General features: G+C 43.3%; 1 protein-coding gene across 1 annotated transcript in view; it reads left to right on the top strand.

The window, feature by feature from the left end:
* Nucleotides 1-18,552, top strand: part of otogl (otogelin-like) — a 32,316-nt gene that overhangs the window by 12,071 nt on the left and 1,693 nt on the right. Inside the window, exons 24-55 of the mRNA XM_019890369.1 lie at nt 162-269; nt 725-863; nt 2,216-2,350; nt 2,447-2,593; nt 2,924-3,043; nt 3,122-3,238; nt 5,110-5,266; nt 5,403-5,429; nt 5,504-5,683; nt 6,300-6,578; nt 7,196-7,313; nt 7,391-7,470; nt 8,050-8,651; nt 9,430-9,607; nt 9,693-9,835; nt 10,445-10,468; nt 10,570-10,662; nt 11,013-11,202; nt 11,298-11,515; nt 11,681-11,822; nt 12,412-12,597; nt 12,737-12,949; nt 13,972-14,076; nt 14,155-14,262; nt 14,935-15,036; nt 15,264-15,368; nt 15,453-15,493; nt 15,585-15,651; nt 15,799-15,977; nt 16,937-17,041; nt 17,130-17,249; nt 17,610-17,655. Of these exons, the coding sequence (XP_019745928.1) occupies nt 162-269; nt 725-863; nt 2,216-2,350; nt 2,447-2,593; nt 2,924-3,043; nt 3,122-3,238; nt 5,110-5,266; nt 5,403-5,429; nt 5,504-5,683; nt 6,300-6,578; nt 7,196-7,313; nt 7,391-7,470; nt 8,050-8,651; nt 9,430-9,607; nt 9,693-9,835; nt 10,445-10,468; nt 10,570-10,662; nt 11,013-11,202; nt 11,298-11,515; nt 11,681-11,822; nt 12,412-12,597; nt 12,737-12,949; nt 13,972-14,076; nt 14,155-14,262; nt 14,935-15,036; nt 15,264-15,368; nt 15,453-15,493; nt 15,585-15,651; nt 15,799-15,977; nt 16,937-17,041; nt 17,130-17,249; nt 17,610-17,655 (4,574 nt within the window). The remainder of the gene's footprint in view (nt 1-161; nt 270-724; nt 864-2,215; nt 2,351-2,446; nt 2,594-2,923; nt 3,044-3,121; nt 3,239-5,109; nt 5,267-5,402; nt 5,430-5,503; nt 5,684-6,299; nt 6,579-7,195; nt 7,314-7,390; nt 7,471-8,049; nt 8,652-9,429; nt 9,608-9,692; nt 9,836-10,444; nt 10,469-10,569; nt 10,663-11,012; nt 11,203-11,297; nt 11,516-11,680; nt 11,823-12,411; nt 12,598-12,736; nt 12,950-13,971; nt 14,077-14,154; nt 14,263-14,934; nt 15,037-15,263; nt 15,369-15,452; nt 15,494-15,584; nt 15,652-15,798; nt 15,978-16,936; nt 17,042-17,129; nt 17,250-17,609; nt 17,656-18,552) is intronic.

An 18,552-nucleotide genomic window follows, 5' to 3' on the forward strand; every position in this document is an offset into this window, starting at 1 on the left:
AGAGAGAGCTTGCCGCGTATGCTTTCATCTTCAAGATCTTCACACTAATATTAGGATCACGTTCCGCATCGCTTGCTTTCTTCTTTACGGTTTGTGTCTGTGTCTAGTCGACAATCTGGTTCTGAATGTATATTTGTATGCTCGGTATATTCTATTTAAAGGCTGGTGCTGCACCGTGGGGAGTGTTACTATCCGGAGAACTGCCCTTGTGTCTGGCTTGGTCTGGAGTACCTCCCTGGAGAAACTGTGGAAACGTCCTGTTATAAATGGTATGTCAAAGGCCCTCTAGGAATGACTTGTTGTTGTTATTCTCCTGACGAATGAGAGGGGATTTTGGGGGTCATTAGGAATGCCAGAAAACTCACCCATTTTTGCAAACAAATGTATCCTGGTGCAAATGTGCAAATACACTGAAGGAGATTGAACATGACAGCCGAAAGATCACTTCGTGACACCCACTGGAAGGTCCGAAAAGTAATCATCCGTCATACTATTTATAGTGCACCAATTATTTTAACCTTGAGTGGACATGTCTACAATGAAAGGACGCACCAATAAGTTGTGGTACTCTTGAGAGGTCGAATACAGAACAATATGTTTGAGTTAGCATTGACACTCATTTAGAACACACGACAAAAAAACAAAAACCGTCCGGAACATTGAACTTGCACTCACTCTGCTTTCTTTTTTTCTTACATGCACCTGCTGTTCGCCATCTCCTCAGCGTGTGTCATCGTGGCTATTTCAACTGTAGTTATTCACCGTGTCCAGCTGTGTGCACTGTCTATAGCGACAGACATTACCACACCTTTGACGGCCTGGAGTACGACTACCACTCAGACTGTCAGGTCTACCTGCTTAAAGTAAGTGGATGGATCCCTAATCTGTTTGAATGATGATGAGAAATGATCCTGATTGTGATTACTTTTTCAAGGTCCTCTTCCAAAAAAATTGTAGCATTTGAGATTTGACAATTGCATTCTACTACATTGCGATATCCCTGAACAATGTCTGCGTGGCAATCCATACTGTAAATGTAACTGCAAGAGTTTTGGGGCATCAAGCTAGAAAATGAATGGGATATGAGGTTGGTCTGCTATTTGTGTCAGCCTGGTTACTAAGAAATATTGCGCTTTTTATCCCCCATAATTCAAAAGACTTCCCAGTTGTTTTAAAAATGGTCTCTTACATTTTTCAAACTAAATATGCAATGAATAAAGAACGACAGCACACTTGCTGAGTTGATATTCACTTGTCGTACATGAAAACCGTTGCCGTGCAGAGCTCGTGCGTGCAGTGAAGCAAGGGGCTACTTAGGGTTGCTAACTTAGCGACTACTTTTTGAAAAAAGATGAGCAACATATCGAGTGAATATCTGTGGTGTTATTGGCGATTTCTGGAGCCTCTCAGGGAGACTCCCTGCCGAAAAGGAGCTGTTCACCCCGCCGCGTCCAGATTGCAAATGAATGGCACGTGTGCAAAGCACCAGTTTCTAATTGAATCGTATTGAACCTCTCCCTCCTTTCCAAATTCTGGGCGATTGGCAACATTTATACAGTTGAAACTTCACTTGTATTTTCACTCATCGAGGCAGCACTTCATTGCCAAGCCACCAAATGACACTTGCCAATTTATGTGTGGATCCCAGCATGTAGCAGACACATTAACCAGTCTCTGCATGGAGACATTTTCAGTAATAGTCAGATAACAAAATAATGTTTACAGTATTCGGCTGTTTAATTTCACACTACAGAGACCCAAATATTTGTATACAAATCATTGAAAAGTCGCACCGCTCAACGTTTTGAAGCAATGGTGATTTAGCTCTGGCAGAGAGCAGCCAAGCCTCTGACTGTTGCTTTTTTTCTTTTTTTTTTTCCCATAGTAGGCGAAGGCGTGCCTATGTGTGTACTCCTTTGTTTGTGCCTTGGTAGTGCTAGGTGAGGATTTAGCATGACAAAGAGATCAGTGTTCAACCCAAACCTCAGGGCTCCTGTGCTCCCAGGGATATAGAATTAGAACGGCTGGAACAGGCGTGCCAATTGAGACCCGACAGATTTGCAGACCACCGTGCAAACCCGAAAAGAGTGGGCAAGTGGGTCCTTGCTGCGTAATCATGCTGCTGTATTTCCTGAGTGTGTACAATCCAAATGTCAATGTTAGGCCTCTTCTCAAGGGGGGTTTTGTTAATGAATGACCTTCTTCCTGTGCGCAGAGTTCAGGAGAAACTGAAGTCTCCATTGTTGCCCAAAATAAGGACTGCTATGAGAGTGGCATTGTGTGCATGAAAACATTGGTCATACATGTGGGACTTACCGAGATCTACTTCATGGACAACTCTGGCAATCCTGTACACACTCACACAAACTCATATTAAAAACAAACACAAAAAAAAAAGCTGACAATCTATGCAAATAAGACGTGTGATTGTCGCTTCCCCATGCAGAGCCCATCCACCGTGGTGGGTCGAGAGTCTGTATTCGAACTGTGGAAAGCGGGCTTCTACACCGTGGTCCATTTCCCCGATCAGGCCTTGACCGTCCTCTGGGACCGAAAGACAACCGTGCACATCAGAGCTGGGCCTCGGTGGAAGGTGTGCAGCTGTCAATCATTTTAAATTAGGACAGATTTCATAGTCCTCTGACTACTCTTGTATCCCATCGGAAGGCATTTTATTGGCAGTCGGTCTTTGCCTGCCGCTCTTCCTCCACAGCGATTTTGTGTGTGTGTGTGTGTGCGTGCGTGCGTGCGTGCGTGCGTGTGCGTGTGCGTGTGCGTGTGTGTGTGTGTCTGCACCAATGGTCACCACGGTTTTGGATGAACTTGTTTGGTTTCAACTCAACTGTATGTGTACAATACATTCAATTAAAAAGCACATTTTCCATATTGTATCCCCTTGAAAGCGTTTGGAATTTTCCTCCAGGGTCTTCTCAGTGGATTATGTGGAAATTTTGACGGCGTGACTGTAAACGACATGACCACGTCTAGCCGCATGGAGGTTAACAACGCGCAGACCTTTGGCGATAGCTGGACGCTGGGACAGGTACAGCCTCCCACCTTCTGTATTAACCCCCCGCCCGTCATCTTGCTTAGTATCATTCTTGGTGCTTGGGTGTCGTAGTGTCAAAGTGACTATGTTGTGGAGCGACCGTGCGAAGCCGACTTGGGGAGACAGCCGTACGCCAAGAGGGAATGTGCACTTCTGTACAGCGAGATCTTTGCATCCTGTCACAATGTGGTGAGTAGACAGTAATAGATACAAGTAAATACAATGAGTATTTTGACTAAATTCATCACGGTGATCATTACGATGTTGTTAAAATAAATAACATAGACATACACCGAGACCACAGGTGTCAAAGTCAAGGCCCGGGGACCAGATCTGGCCTGCCATAATCATTTTATGTGGCCTGTGAAAGCAATTCAAGGATTGTCAACTTCCATGATGCTTGCTGGAGTCTGAAGCAATATTTCAAATTGTCACATATAATGTAATAACTAAAATGTTTGAACAATCCATTCTTCCAGACTTCTGATGTCAAAACTAGTTACCCATTTATTTGTTGCTGTGTATGTAATTTGTGGAGGTGGTTAAACATTTGTTTCACAAAAAAATCATAATGGCCATCCAAGGGAATCCGTAACTACAATGTGGGCCGTGACAAAAATGAGTTTGAGGCCCCTGACCTAAACCATTACAACAAATTTAATTTTAATTTACGTGTGGGAACATTTGGACATTTTTTTCAATACATTGTAGATGTTTTTTTTTTAACTTTCTGTTGTCAATCTAATGACTAAGTCCTATTTTTATGTGAAAGTTGATGAAAGTTAATGCTGAAAAAAAAAAACCTTGGGCTTGTTGGGCTCAAACTTGATTTTAATAAATTCATTGCCATTTGTTTTTTCGATTAGCCATCGCAGGAAAAGTATGTTAAAATTGGAAATCGGATTTTTCTTGAAAGAGGAAAGTGAAATGCTTTTAGCATAATTTGCTACATCACAGAAAATAAAAAGACCCCCATGACACAGCTACTTAATCAAACTTCTAAATGCAGTATCTTATTATACAATATAAAATGGTCATCCTAACCATTTTAATTGAACGTGACCCTCCCCAACAAACAGTGAAGTTATATTACATTATTTATCATCTGCTGCCAGTAGATGGAGTCCTATATTTTCATACATGAGCAGTTGGTGGACCGCAGCTCTACAACAAAGCACAAACCCCAGAGGACTGCGCTTGATGTATTAGACTCCTTAGTAGAGATGAACACATATCATTAACGATTGCCCGGATCCTGATTAGGAGATGATTAATCATGTACTGCATGGGATATAATGTTTAAGTGAGCCTGTCATGTTTCTGCTGCCTCTTGATTGAAGAGAAAGTGGGTTAATAATAAATACCAACATTAAAAAATAATACTTCGAAAAAACAAGGCCATGAGCTGCATTTCTATTATTTTGGTGGCCATATTTCACAGGACATAACCTTTAGAAACAGCTGTCAGAATGTAGGGCAACATAGAAAAAGTATGTGAACCGGGATTTCCACATACGTTAGTCATAATAATAATTCGAAAGCGGTCACATACTTTTTCTTATAACTTTATATACCGCCTGTGACTCATAGTTGAGTTGAGCTTTCCTTTGGACTAAGATAACCGAGCGCGTATTGACTCCGTCATATTGGTGATCCGATCCCTTCTGTACCGATCCACCATCCTTTGTCCTGATAGCTCATCACCAATCTGAATTATTGATAACGCCTCACCCTTTAAACAAGGCCTCCGTTCATTTACCCCCATGGAGACATGAACAAAGTCCATCTCGCATGATACTTTTTAAAATCTAGCATAATTATGAAGATTAAGATTATCCAGAAAGTATTTACAGTGCCTCACTTTCTCCCCATAAATGTTAGGTTTCAAACTTATTCCAAAATGGCACTTTTTTTTTTCTCTCAAAATTCTGCACACAAAACTCTAAAATGACAACAAAAAAAAGCAGCAAATATACACAAACTTTGTGACTTTCCACCAGTGAGAGTGTTTCTATCTAACGGAGTGAACTTGCATATAAAATAACGCTCATACCCTGTAGGTGGACGTGGCCTGGTTCTACAGAAATTGCCTGACCGACACTTGTAACTGCGACCGGGGGGGCGACTGTGAGTGTCTGTGCACATCCATCGCTGCCTATGCCCACAAATGTTGCCAGCACGGCATCACCATACACTGGAGGTCGCCCTCGGTGTGTCGTGAGTACACTACCACACACACACACACACACACACACACACACACACACACACGCACACACGCACACACACACACACACACACGTACAGTCACATGCGGATTGTCGAATGTCTCCTAAATGTTTCTTCATTTCAGCCCAGGATTGTGAATACTACAATCAAGGTATTTATAAATGCAATCCCAGCCCTTACTCAAGTTACTTCCTTCAAGCTAAACTGCTGTTCTGTGCAACAAAGCGCTAGGCGACGGACCGTATTCCTTGGTGAGCGCTGTCCACAACCACACAATGATGGGAGTGAATCGCACGAGTGGCTCAGTGTTTCCTCTGATGAGAGACACGTCAGGCCATTCACCTACGCCGGGCCTCCTCTACAACTTCATGGTCACGTCAGGCCTGTACAGGAACAGGACGTCACGTAAGCATCGCAGGTTCTCACCATGACGCGCCGCAATAGTGCAACCTGCAAAGTCGAACATGGGAAGAGGGATGGGCAACTTAAACGACGGAGCGGGTCACAGTTTTTCGTAAGTGCTATTAGGGAGCCGGATTAGACGGTGCAGGGCCTGACCAGAGGTATGGCAAAAAAGGCAATTTTAAATAGGGACAAAATGTGTGTGTATCGTGGTACCTCGACTTCTGAACGTCTCTTCATACGAAATTTTCAAGTTACGAAACGTCTCAACAGGAAAATATTGCCTCTTGTTAGGAAACAAATTTCAAGATACGAAAGGTAAAAATACTGTATGGTCTGCTGGTCGTAGCGCCGAGTTTCCTGAACGCAACATACTTATAGCCGCATCATCCCGTATCCCATTGGCTCAGAGGGACTTCTACTGTATGTTTCGAGGTGTGTAGAAAGAATGGTTAAAAACCGACAACTTGGATCAGTTCTTTACAAAATGCCAGGCAAAACCCACTTCTGAGAGAGAACATGCACTAAAGAGGGCAAAAAAAAGGGTGTTCCACTTGAGAGGTTACACTGTACCCTTATAGGATTGCAGTAATTTCATCCCCAGCGGCTATTTCCCCAGGCATCCCCGTGGTGTCCCTGGAGTCTGCAGAGCGACCCAATTTCTTCCTCGTGGTGTCGGGGAAGAGATGTGTCCAGCTGGAGCGCTGGAGTCCAGAGGAGGAGTTCAGACGCCGGGCAACGTTCATCCAGCATCACGGGCTGTTTCTGCCCGGTCACACCTCGTTTGAACTCGCCGGCCAACCGGGGATCTTTCTGACCCTGACGCGCACCGCCGCTCGAGCTGTGAGATATGACACCTCTGGCGGTTTCAAAGTTAGCAGCAGCTTCATACTCGAGGGTGTGTGTAATACGTCTGGAACACTCTTTGGTGGAAATGGTTCTCTACATCAGGGGTTACCAAACTTTTTTTGGTCCAGGGATCCCTTATAGGCGAGACAGTCGGTCCAAGGACCAGCTTCATTAACCGATCACCAATTAAACAAATCATGTGCCCACTGAAAACCCATAGGAATGATTTACAATTACTATATTGTTTTAACCAAATTATTCGTTGCCTGTTCAAAAGATAGATACTGAACCAAACTCAATGAAATGAAATTCTACCTGCTGTCCTAGCCTCTAAAAAAAACATTACACTCTTAAAAAGAGTCTATCGATACGACCTACACTGAATAATAATAATTGTTTTTCTTACTTTAAGTTGAATTCGTAAAATATATGTAACAACACAAGTAAAAAGATTAATGTGTCAAGTCACAATCATATCAGAGGTTTTCATCGGCTCAAAATATGCTGTGTACTATTTTTTTTTTTTTTTAATAACACAACATAATTTATTGATGGATGGATCCAAGTTATGGCTCACGATCGTGGTCATGGTCCCCAATTTGAGAACCGCTGCTTTACATTTATATGTGCATCAGCACTAACCAATTTGCGCCTCTCGTCATGCAGAGACTCATTTTGTCATCCCCTACCGGATGATGTGTGAGTGGCGCTATCAGGCCTGCGCCAGCCCTTGCGTGCGCACATGCAGTGACCCAGATGCCACACGCTGCAACTTCCTGCCTCTGTAAGCACACCCCGCCTCTTACGATGCACACTTGACAGTATTTTAAAAGGATTTTAACGAGTGGCTGTATATCACAGCGTGGAGGGCTGCTTCCCACGATGTCCCAAGAACATGGTCCTAGATGAGGTCACTAGCAGATGTGTCTACATGGAGGATTGTGAGTAATACTTTCAGTGCAACCTCGAAGGTTGAACACAATCTGTTTTGGGATGTTGGGCAAGTGCGTACAGCCTGGAGAAAATTATTACATCGTGAGAAAGAAAATAACTGAAGTGACAAATAACAAAGGTATAATGCAAATTAGGATGGAGAGACGGGAGTTTTTTTGGACTTCAGGATTATTCGACTTCAGAAGTTCCACTCTCTATACTCTCGCTCATCAAAACTCTGATTTGTGATATTAAACACCCTTTTTTGCGACGCATCTCGAAATCATTGAATGGTTTGGGTCCTGATTACATGAAAGACGCTATTGAATATGAACCCAGTAGGGCTCTGAGATTTGCGGACTTATGTCACTTAGTGCAGCCAATCGTGAAGCGGCATTTAGCTATTATGTTGTACACAAGTGGAATAAGTCAACCCCAATTTAAATGATTTTAAATCTGGGTTAAAAATAATTTTCCCATACCTTTGATTAAGGTCTTTAAGGCATGAACATCTATTTCACTGTCAGTCATTTTGGAAAGCTTCTATGTGCTATATAAATAAACCTGCCATGCCTTGCCCATTTTAGGCGTGACTCTTCCCCCGACTGCCACCCCCTTTGCATTCGTGACTCGACCTGACATGACTACGTCGCTACCGACAACACTTTCAACTCCAAGGCCTACGACTACCCCAACTTCCACGAGCACCACTGGAGTCCTCACTACATCTTCCACCACCATGAGGCCATCCACCATCGCCACTACTTTCAGTCCATCTCCTCCAGTGATCGTCACCACTACAACTCCCCCCACAAGTACACCCACTCAGATGCCCCCAAGACCCTCGACGACTCCCACAGGGCCCTCCACATCGTCCCTCATTTCGACTGCTATTCCTTCAGTAACTTCCACCACTGGCGTTACGGCACCATCAACTTCAGTGCCACCCGTCCTTATGACGTCCACGCTACCTACTTCCATCTCCCCTGCAACTAGCGCCGTTACCACGGCTACTCCTCCTCAATCTCAGCCCGCCGACGCTTTGACGGTTGTCGTGGAAACCTCCACGCCGAGCGTCACAAGCACCGAGCCGGTGACCGCAGAAGTATTGACAAGTGAAGACGCCTTTCCGACAACAGAGGAGGCGTTGAGCACGTCTGCGTTTTTCATGCCCACGACCCCCTGTACTGTAAGTTTGAGGGCATCTACAAGAACGGGCATGCACGGTGTGATGTCTTTTTGACACCAAATAGAGTTACAGTCATCCCGACAGTCAAGATGATAAAGTTGAAATGTGATTATACTTTCCTGTCCTATGTGCTAGTCATTCCGTCTCTTGTTCACAAGGTATTGCACTGCCTGGCTCACTCACCCATGTCCTGTTTGTGACTCGTTGTGTCTCTTCCTCACAGTGTCCAGCTCTGCCTTTCCAGTTCACATATTCGATAGATAAGATTCAACTCCTCCGTAAAGTTCAAGTTTTATACCGTTATGATGGTGTTTTTTTTATGGTTCTTTTCATGCTTGGTTCTCTCTTTTCTCTTGGTCTGCCCTCTCTCCAACCTCGTTCTGTCTGCATGTCAAACTCTTCTTTGCAGAGAAAAACTGTGAAGCCATAAAATAGAATATAGATCCGCTATACTGCACAACAGGACAGGTTTAAAAAAAAAAAAAAAAAAAAAAAAAACACAAAAATGTGCTTGTTAGTGTAAAAGGGGTCATTGGTTTGGATTCGGTTTCCACTCCAAGGACAATGTAAGTCATGTGCCGTCTCTATCACTCGCTTAGGCTAACGCAGTCATAAAATCTAATTCACTATAAACATTTGAATGAAAAACACTTTATGAACCGAGCCTGTGGTTCCACTTGCCCTTTTTTTTTCGATCAAAACTCAACTATACTGTCCTCTATTGGAACTATTTTGCCCATTCTAAATGCACATATCTCTATGCTCCACATCCCTTCAGCCTCCATACGTCTCCCGTATCGACGAGTGTGCAGAGCTCATTTGTTTCAATGGGCAGCTACTGCTTTATAACGCATCCCTGCATTGCCGATTTGACACCACCCAACCGCAGTGCAACCTGCTGGGCCTGCCTGTCCTCATCAACATGGACCCCTGCTGCCCACAGTGGCGGTGCCCTTGTAAGCCGCCGCATTGTCGCTCACCTACATACACTGATGGTGCAGATTTAACAAGACGGATGATCAAGCGGGGTTGTTTTGTCAGGTCGTTGCACTGTGATGTCTGACCTGCGCTTGATCACGTTTGATGGCAACAATGTGGCCTTGTATGATGACGGCTCCTATGTCCTGGTTAAGCTGCCGGGAGAGACTATTATTGGCACGGTAGAGAAATGTCCAACTAGCCAGGTAATATAGAACTCTGATTATATACAGCGTATGCTCTGCTCCATTCTGTAATATGTCTTGCAGTAATCTTGCTATTTTGTTGTTTTATGAAAATGGATCATTTTTTAAAATCTTTTTTTTGTATATACCTCATGAAATAATTTATAGTTTTTTTTTAATAATAAAATCCAAAAGTAATAGTCAAACAGTTTAAAATATACATTTAAGATTTTTTTATTCACTTAAAAAAATATTGGTATTTAACAGTCCATTCTCGCTCAAATGAGCACCAATTTTAATGACATATTAAAACGTAGCTAATTTTAAAGGAGACATATTGTGCTTTTTTTTCACAATTTCAAACACTTTCGAGGTGTCTTAACAGTTCACAGGCGCATATTAAACACTTAAGATTCAAAATTTGTGAAATCGGTTTTAACGTTTATATTCCTTTGAATATGTTGTTGGAATTTTGTAAAATATTTTCTTCTTTTTTCAATATGTAGCCGATTTAGTTTGGTTTGTCTAAGACATGTAGATACCAATATGTTCATAATTTTAAATTGTCATGTTTTTGGGACAACCTGTATTATTCTGATGGTTTTTGGGGCTTTTTTTCTTTCATCGCAGAGCGTAAACTCAATCAGAAGACCTGTGAGTGTCACATACATAGCTTGCTCCATTATGGTTGCTTTGTTTATGTTTTTGGGGGTTTTTTTGTTTGTAAAACGTGCTTTAATTTTCTTTTCCTACAGAGTCCAACAGGTGGAACATCTGGTCTGTGTTTGAGGAAATTAAATATCACGACCTCTTCCGACCGTATTGTTATCAATCGACTGGATCGAAAGGTGACTCAGATTATTCCATTGAAAGAGTCTTCATTGACAGGCGCGGGAAAAATGTCATTTATTTCATTTGCAAGAGTTGAAATCATGATATAGATTCACGACACACAGACTGAAATATTTTATGATTTGATTATTATTAATTTTGATGATTATATCTGACACTAAAGTGAGAAAGCTACAAGAGGGCAGTGATTACCAACCACTGTGTGCAATGCAAAATTGTGTGGCATGAGAATTCTTATTTATTTACTCCAAATGATGAATCTCCGTCATACTTGAGTTTCTCGTTTTGTGTTGAACTACGGAAACAAATTAACTTTTCTGGAATATCCCTGTATGAATGTGTTTAGGTAACAGTGAACTACAGGCCCACTAGGTTGCCGTTTTCCCTCCGCTCTCTTCGTGTGGAAGACACCGGCGCTATGTATCTTATCAAAACAGCTGGCCACGTCAGCATACAGTGGTATCACAGCACAGGGATCATGGTGCTGCAGTTCATCACACCAAATGAAACATCTGTGCCCACTCTCGGCCTATGCGGTGAGTGGCTGCATCACGGCAGGCCGAATGGGGTGGAATCAAATAAACACGAGCTGACATTTGCAGTTTGACCCCACGTCTACCCATCATGGCAGGTTTCTGCGACGGCAACCTGGAGAATGACCTGAGGTTGCCCAATGGCACTGTGGTGACAGAGGTGGGGAACATGATGCTCTTCCTGCAGGCTTGGCGGATCCCCATGCCCGATGAAAGCGAGCACACTCGTAGGGTCGGAGACAACTGCACTGTTGAGGACTGCTCGATTTGTCTATACATGCTCCACCAGAGAGCCTTCACACCATGCCATCGCAAGGTATGTTCTTTGGAAGCATTGATTTGCTTCTTTGCCTCCTAATATTCCTCACCTTCAAGATCACAGCACCGCGGTTGGGAATCAGTCTCAATGCATCGTAGTATTCTCTACCATAGCAGTCCACAATGAATAGAGAAATAGGACATTGGTTCGAGTGTTTTGCAGGTGCCTCCGGACCAGTTCTGTGACATCATGTGGGCGGGCGACCTGCACTACAAGGACCACCAGTGTGACTTCCTGGCGGCCTATGTGGCTGTCTGCTACACACACCAAGTGTGCATCAACTGGAGACGACACAACTTCTGCCGTGAGAACACACATAAATGCGGACACAGTGGTACCTTGACTTAAGAGTGCCCGAACTTAGGTGTCTTTTGAGTTAAGCGCTGTTATTTGGTCAATTTTTTTTTTTGCTCAATGTTGAAAGCCAAATATTAAGGTAAAAATGGTTCAGACAATCACACGAAGACTATCCGGCCAACATACTCGTAATACCAGCGGTAGCAAATCGAAGTTAAAAAGCAACGTAGGAGCTGTGAGGAAAAAAGACGTTATGTCATTGTGCTTCTTAGATATCATTTCAATGAATGAGCCATGTATCGGCATTATGCAAAATAGTTTCTGTGACAATTCATCACTCTGGCTGTTAGCTAACAGGTTAGCGCATGAGCTAGAATTAGACTATGACATCGGATACAAAAGCAAAGAATGGGGAAATAAAAAGCAATTATCTATAAATTAAGCTCAGCAAAACATTGCTTTTAACTTAGATTTGTTCCTATTTATATTATGAATGGCTTCATAAAAAAGTACAGCACTATTTTTAATCAAAAGTACTGAGTTGCAAACTTGGTGACAGAACAAATTGAACTCAAAGCTCATCACCCATCCGGCAGCTCTGCGGTGCCCACCCGGCAAGGAGTACCGTCCTTGCGTGAACACCTGCGCCAGCCTCACCTGTCTGAATAAGGACTACTATGAGGAGACCACTTGCCCCTTCATCCGGGAGGAGTGTGTTTGCCGCCGTGGGACCCTCTTGCATCGCGCTGATTCCCCGCACTGCGTGACCGAGAATCGCTGCGGTGAGTCCCATCTAAAGACAACAATCGTTTTCTGTCATCTTGGAAAAATGAAAAGAAAACAATATTTGGGAGTTGCAAAGTGCTCATCATGGTGACGTTAAACTTTGCTTATCTGTGAATTTGCATCTGGCTTCCGTAGCGTGCACGGACAACGAAGGCAGGCCTCGTGCATCCGGCGAGGTTTGGAATGGCTCCACTGTAGGCTGCTGCTTGTACAAGTGCATGGAGAATGGCTCCGTGCTCGCCGTGGAGCCCGACTGTGGCTTTATCCCGACGCCAATGTGCGAGAGACAGGGAGAATACGTGCTGGATGTGCTGGAGGAAGGCGCCTGCTGTCCCAAGAAGATCTGCGGTTAGTTCCATTGTAAAAATTCCATGGTGTGAAAATGTTTCATCGTGATTATTCATTCATTCATTTTCCGATCCGCTCATCCTCACAAGGGTCGCAGTGGGTGCTGGAGCCTATTCCAGCTGTCTTCGGGCAATAGGCGGGGGACACCCTGAACCAGTTGCAAGCCAATTGCAGTCATCATGACCAAAATAATCACGATATTGGGTTTTCTTATGACATCACTCAAAGCAATGTAAACAGGCAGTGGCTTCTCAAGCCTTTTATCTAGTAGTTAATTCGTTCCTGCTTGACCACAGGTGTCAAACTTAAGGCCCGGGGGCCAGATCTGGCCCGCCACATCATTGTATGTGTCCCGCGAAAGCTGATCAAACATGTAAACTTCCATGATGCTTCCTATAATGTCTAACAAAAATTTAAATTCTCATATGTAATAAAAAAGAGAGATATTATAAGAATTTCATTGTTACTATACCCCTCGTCATGGTAACTTAAACAAGAGTTGAATCAACAGTTATTCTTGACTTTTTATATGGTTTCAGTCATAACTGCCCTCCAAGGGAAACGGTAACTAAAATGTGCCTCGCGACAAAAATGAGTTTGACAAGTGCTTGACAAGTGCTGGAGGCACATGCGCCTAAACTCTGTCTATTCCTCAAGTGCTGAATTCCGGGTTACATGTACTTAAGAGATAATGTCTTGTTCTCGAGTGTGACCATATCTCAGTGGATTCACCTTTTTTATCGTTAAGGGGCAACCCTCAACTTTTAGTCTGGACGGGGAGGGATAAATATTTACCACCGGTAACACCAGAAAAGGTTTATCGCTTGTTGCTTTTCTGTTGAGAAAAAGTCACTAGAGTTGACAATACCAACAATACACGGCACGAAATATTGTCCACAGAATTCTTCAATTTTGAAACGGTATTAACTGGTGAGCTGAAGCCTCTCTCATGTTGTCGTATTTTATCGGAAAAACATTCCCTCTCTATTTCAACAAACATCTCAGTATGCCCTTGCATCCAGATTGCAACATGACCATCTGTGACAGTGAGGCACCGGCTTGCGACGACGGTGATCGTCTGGTGATCGGTTACAGCGCTCTCTCCTGTTGCCCGGAGTACAGATGCGGTGAGAACAAGCACCAATGGCCACAATTTATTTGACATGCTTTGCCCTGAACACTGACTTGTCATGCTCCTTCCGCAGAGTGTGACCCGGCGGCGTGCCCCCCCGCCGCTTCCCCCAATTGTAGGGAAGACCAGTTTTTTGTGCAGATACGAGGGGAGAAAATGTGCTGCTATTCTTCTCTCTGTGGTAGGGCAGAGATTTCTCTACACATCAAATGAGACACATTTTTATTCACAATTTAAATCAGTACCCAAGTGTCCTAAAATATTTGTGAAGTTCTTTTTATCAACATAAGACTTGTAAGCCACTTCACACGCCATATCACGTGTCTCACTTTCGGTAACCTGACAACTGGGGCGGGGCCTATAAAGACAATAGGAGCTTTTTAACTTGTGATGGCAGAAGTTCAAACACTATACTGTGTGTATGCGGCGCATGGACACATCAACAAAAATAAATATCATTTTCACCGTACTGTACGGTTAGGTTAACTCAGTGCACCACACTGAGTTAACCTATTCCCGCGAGGCATGTCAATGTTTCAACATCGTCGTGTTTCAGACAGTGTCCAATTGCTTAAAAGTGACTCTTTATCATCACACTGCCAAGCTGATGAAGTCATGGGTGAAGAAACCCCATGTGGGGGCAGTTAATACGTTGCTCTCTCACCATTTTTTTTCAAAAGATTTTACGTGGTCGGTTAATTTCACACGGGAAGGGTGGGTCGGCACTCCAGGCACCCAGCAATTAAAAAGTGATTTTTTTTCATAATCTGTCCCATTTAAGAAGCCGTGTGACGGTTTACTATGGACAGCTCCATCAACTGAAGGGCTGTAATGGTGCGTTGTGTCTGCGCAGTGTGTAATTCGTGCATGGAGCCTGTTCCAACCTGCTCGCATGGAGAAATTCTGGCTGTGGATCTGAACACCACTCACAGCTGCTGTCCACAATATCTTTGTGGTGAGCTGCGCCGCCATATGGCATAAACAATTCGCCGTTATTACAGCTTTTTGTTTTCACCTTTGCTAAAGCTCTTGTGATTAAATTGGTATAGGTCTATTTTCTCCACATTGGTTGATATATTAACCTCCATTTGTTCTTCTTCCGTGTGTGTGTGTGTGTGTGTGTGTGTGTGTGTGTGTGTGTGTGTGTGTGTATAATTGAAATGTTTTACCTGTGTGTTACAGTGTGTGATGTTAACAAGTGTCCCAAATCATCCATAAGCTGTGCGCCGGGCCTTACTTTGATGGAAACCACTCCGCCAGGCCATTGCTGTCCGCAGCAACATTGTGGTACAGAAACGCTTTCATTTCAAGCTCGTGCTTAGTTTTTGTGGCCAAATCTCACATGTTATATTTTGCCTCTGTCCCTTCCAGAATGTCAATGTGAGGACAGTGCTCTCCAAGTGTGCCAGCTTGTAAGTAAGCGGCATTAAAACTCCAAAGCGGGGTTTTGTTCACATCGGAGACAGCACAATTGCTTTAGCCGGGGCTTTTCTCTTCTCTCAGGGGGAGGTTCTATTCGAGGTCCCAGACATCAGCAGCAGTGACTGCGGCTGTCCTCGACACGCATGCCGTATGTGGAATGCAAGCATGAAGAAACGCAATGGGTTGCCAGTCCATCCAGAGATCCCTGGCACCCCAGCCACATACTATAAAAGTCTTTTTGCTCATCACCTGTGGTATAATCGTTGATATCTTGCATGTGTGTGCTTGGCTTTAGAGAAAGCAGAAGTGTGTCTTTTCCAAGGGATGACAGTGCTCGGACCGGGCCAATCCCTTGTCCAGTACTTTGAGGGACAGTTGTGCTACACTGTCCATTGCCTGCATCACAGAGATCCAAACACGGGCTTCTACGCCATGGAAATCACCTCGGTCAACTGCTCCCAACAGTGTGAACCTGTATGTATGATGTATATTTAATGCCTTTTTATCTTGACTTTAGTCTTTAAGTGGGGTGCACACACTGTTTTTATAGTTTTCGATGTTTCATTGTAGTTAGTTTTTTTTTTTTTTTTTTTTAAATTTAACCAGGTTTCATTATTTTGTTGAACAGATTTGTTAGTTTTTGTATGTTTTGGGTATTTTCATGCCTCGCTTTGTTTCATTCGTTTTTATGTTAAGGTTTTGTTTTTTTGTACATGTGGAGCACTTGATGACTGCAAGAAAAAAAAAAGGTCACAGTAAGTGTTGCGTAATAAAGTCAAGCAACCTATGATAATAAAAAAATATATAATTCCCAAATAAATCACTTTTTGACTCTACTTCTGTGTCGGCAAACAGTAATACCGAAATAAATACATGTTAAATAAACCCCAAAAACTCACACATGAATTGAATTTACAAAGACAAACAACATTTTGGCTATTAGTTACTTTTACAAGGGCAAAATATAGTTTCACTTAGTTTTTTTTTTTTTTAATCACTCTTGTTTTTATTTTATTTTGTTCAGACACTATATTTTTGTCATTTCATTAATTATTAACTATAGTAACCTTGGTGCTCACTTACTGATTTTTAACATACCACAGATAATGATCGTAATGACGATTTACTCTGCAAATTCATTCTTATTCCTTTAAGTCTGTTGTATTACAAAGGCTGACCCGAAAGGCAGGATTATGACATGATTGTGCATGATTTGCGATTGCTAATATTGAACTGCTTTAAAATGTACAACTGTCAGCCCAGACAGTTTTTCGATCATATAGGGGAAACAAAATTCATCTGGATAATCGCTCAAGGTGATCTTTGAGAGACATTCAATAATTGGGCTTTGATCGGAAAGGGAAATACTAAAATTTGGTCTGATTATCAGTATGGTTTTACCTCGCTTAAGTACTTTACTCTTGTTTCAACAGAACCAGGTATACGCATCTTCCACTGACCCCCAGGTGTGCTGCGGCTCCTGTAAAAACGTCTCCTGCATTTTCACCAACAACAATGGAACAACAGAACTTTTTTCCGTGAGTGCTAACAAAAACTGAACATGCTCGCGTTTTTAAAGATGGAAAATGAATGGAAAGTTGTGTGTTTGTGTGTGTGTGTGTACAGGCGGGCAGCTCCTGGGTAGAGAACTGCACCCGTTACGACTGCATACAAACGGCAGTGGGAGCCATGGTGCTGGCCTCCGGCGTGGTTTGCCCGCCTTTCGATGACACAGAGTGCATTCAGGTTGGGGACCAATGACACAAGTTTCTGACTCTGTCCGCAAGATGGAAAAAGAAAACTTGGGACACTCTGCTTCAACGAGTAATAGTAAAACAAAATGTGAATTTTTATCCATTGGACCGGAGAGATCTCTTCAAGTAGGCTTGTCCTGACATTTTTGTAGCCACATTTTAATGTCCCACAGGGGTGTGTAGACTTTTTATATCCATTGCCATCCACCAACTGTACCAATTGTTTATGATCCGTTTTTTTGCTTTTTTTTTTTTTCCTATTGTTTTAATGTTCTGCACTGGCATAACTGCCCAAAAGCAAGATAAATAATTAGCAGATGAAACATGAGTGACAAGTATTCTCGACTTGCAGAATGGCGGTGTGGTTCAGAGCTTCGTGGACGGCTGCTGCAGGACATGTGAGTCTCTGCGTTTATTCATGCTTGAAAAGGGTGAGCGCCTTGTTGCCTGACAGCAGATGGGCTTATTGGCTGAATTTTTTTTTGGGGGGGTGGGGGGTGGGGTGCGTGGCCTGTTGTAGCAATTGGCGATCAATACTGATGCTTGGCCTGTTTTCTGTTCCCCCCCACACACACACAACTTGCGGCTTTTGTCTCTTGATCGGCAGCCGGAAAAAGTGGAAGTTATAATCATCTCTGCATCAATAGTGTAATGGTACGCCTCGAGTGATTGGAAGTGGATGGTTTCTTCACCGCTTGCCTGCTTTGACCTTGCAGTTGATCGACGGCGAGAATGCGAGCTGGCGCAGAGATTCTGGTGTTCTTGCGGCATTAAGCGATTTGGTTTCCTTTTCTCGGTGAGGTGTGGAAGAGGGAGCAAAATCCATGTGCATGCGAACCGCGCTGGGCTTCGTCCTCTCTGTGCTGTTTCTGTGCCATGTTTTACTTTTTGATGTTGTTTTTCTTTTAATGATTTTCTGTATTCTCCCGGCACTTTTTTTTTATCTTTGCTGTCCTGACGATGCTACCAGGTGCCGGAGTGGGTGTTTTACCCCTTACTGTTAATCCCGTAACCCCCACTGGTAGTACTAACTGTGACACAGGTATGTGCTGCTTGATATAAGATGATGAGGCCTGATCCAACTGATTGACTTGCAATTATCTCACATTCAATCTCCACTGTTGCCAAGAGCAGTTGCACCCCACCAATAAAACACCTGCTGCTGGGCAACAAAGCATCCAGCTCAATATTCCTCACTGTGTCTTAAACAGAGTGTGTGTGTGTGTGTGTGTGTGTGTGTGTGTGTGTGTGTGTGTGTGTGTGTGTTCCTTTCTCTTTTATGTCTGCGAAACATC

The sequence above is a fragment of the Hippocampus comes genome, unplaced genomic scaffold (assembly GCF_001891065.2).
Source record: "Hippocampus comes isolate QL1 unplaced genomic scaffold, H_comes_QL1_v1.1 scaffold88, whole genome shotgun sequence".
NCBI classification, from domain to species: Eukaryota; Metazoa; Chordata; class Actinopteri; order Syngnathiformes; family Syngnathidae; genus Hippocampus; species Hippocampus comes.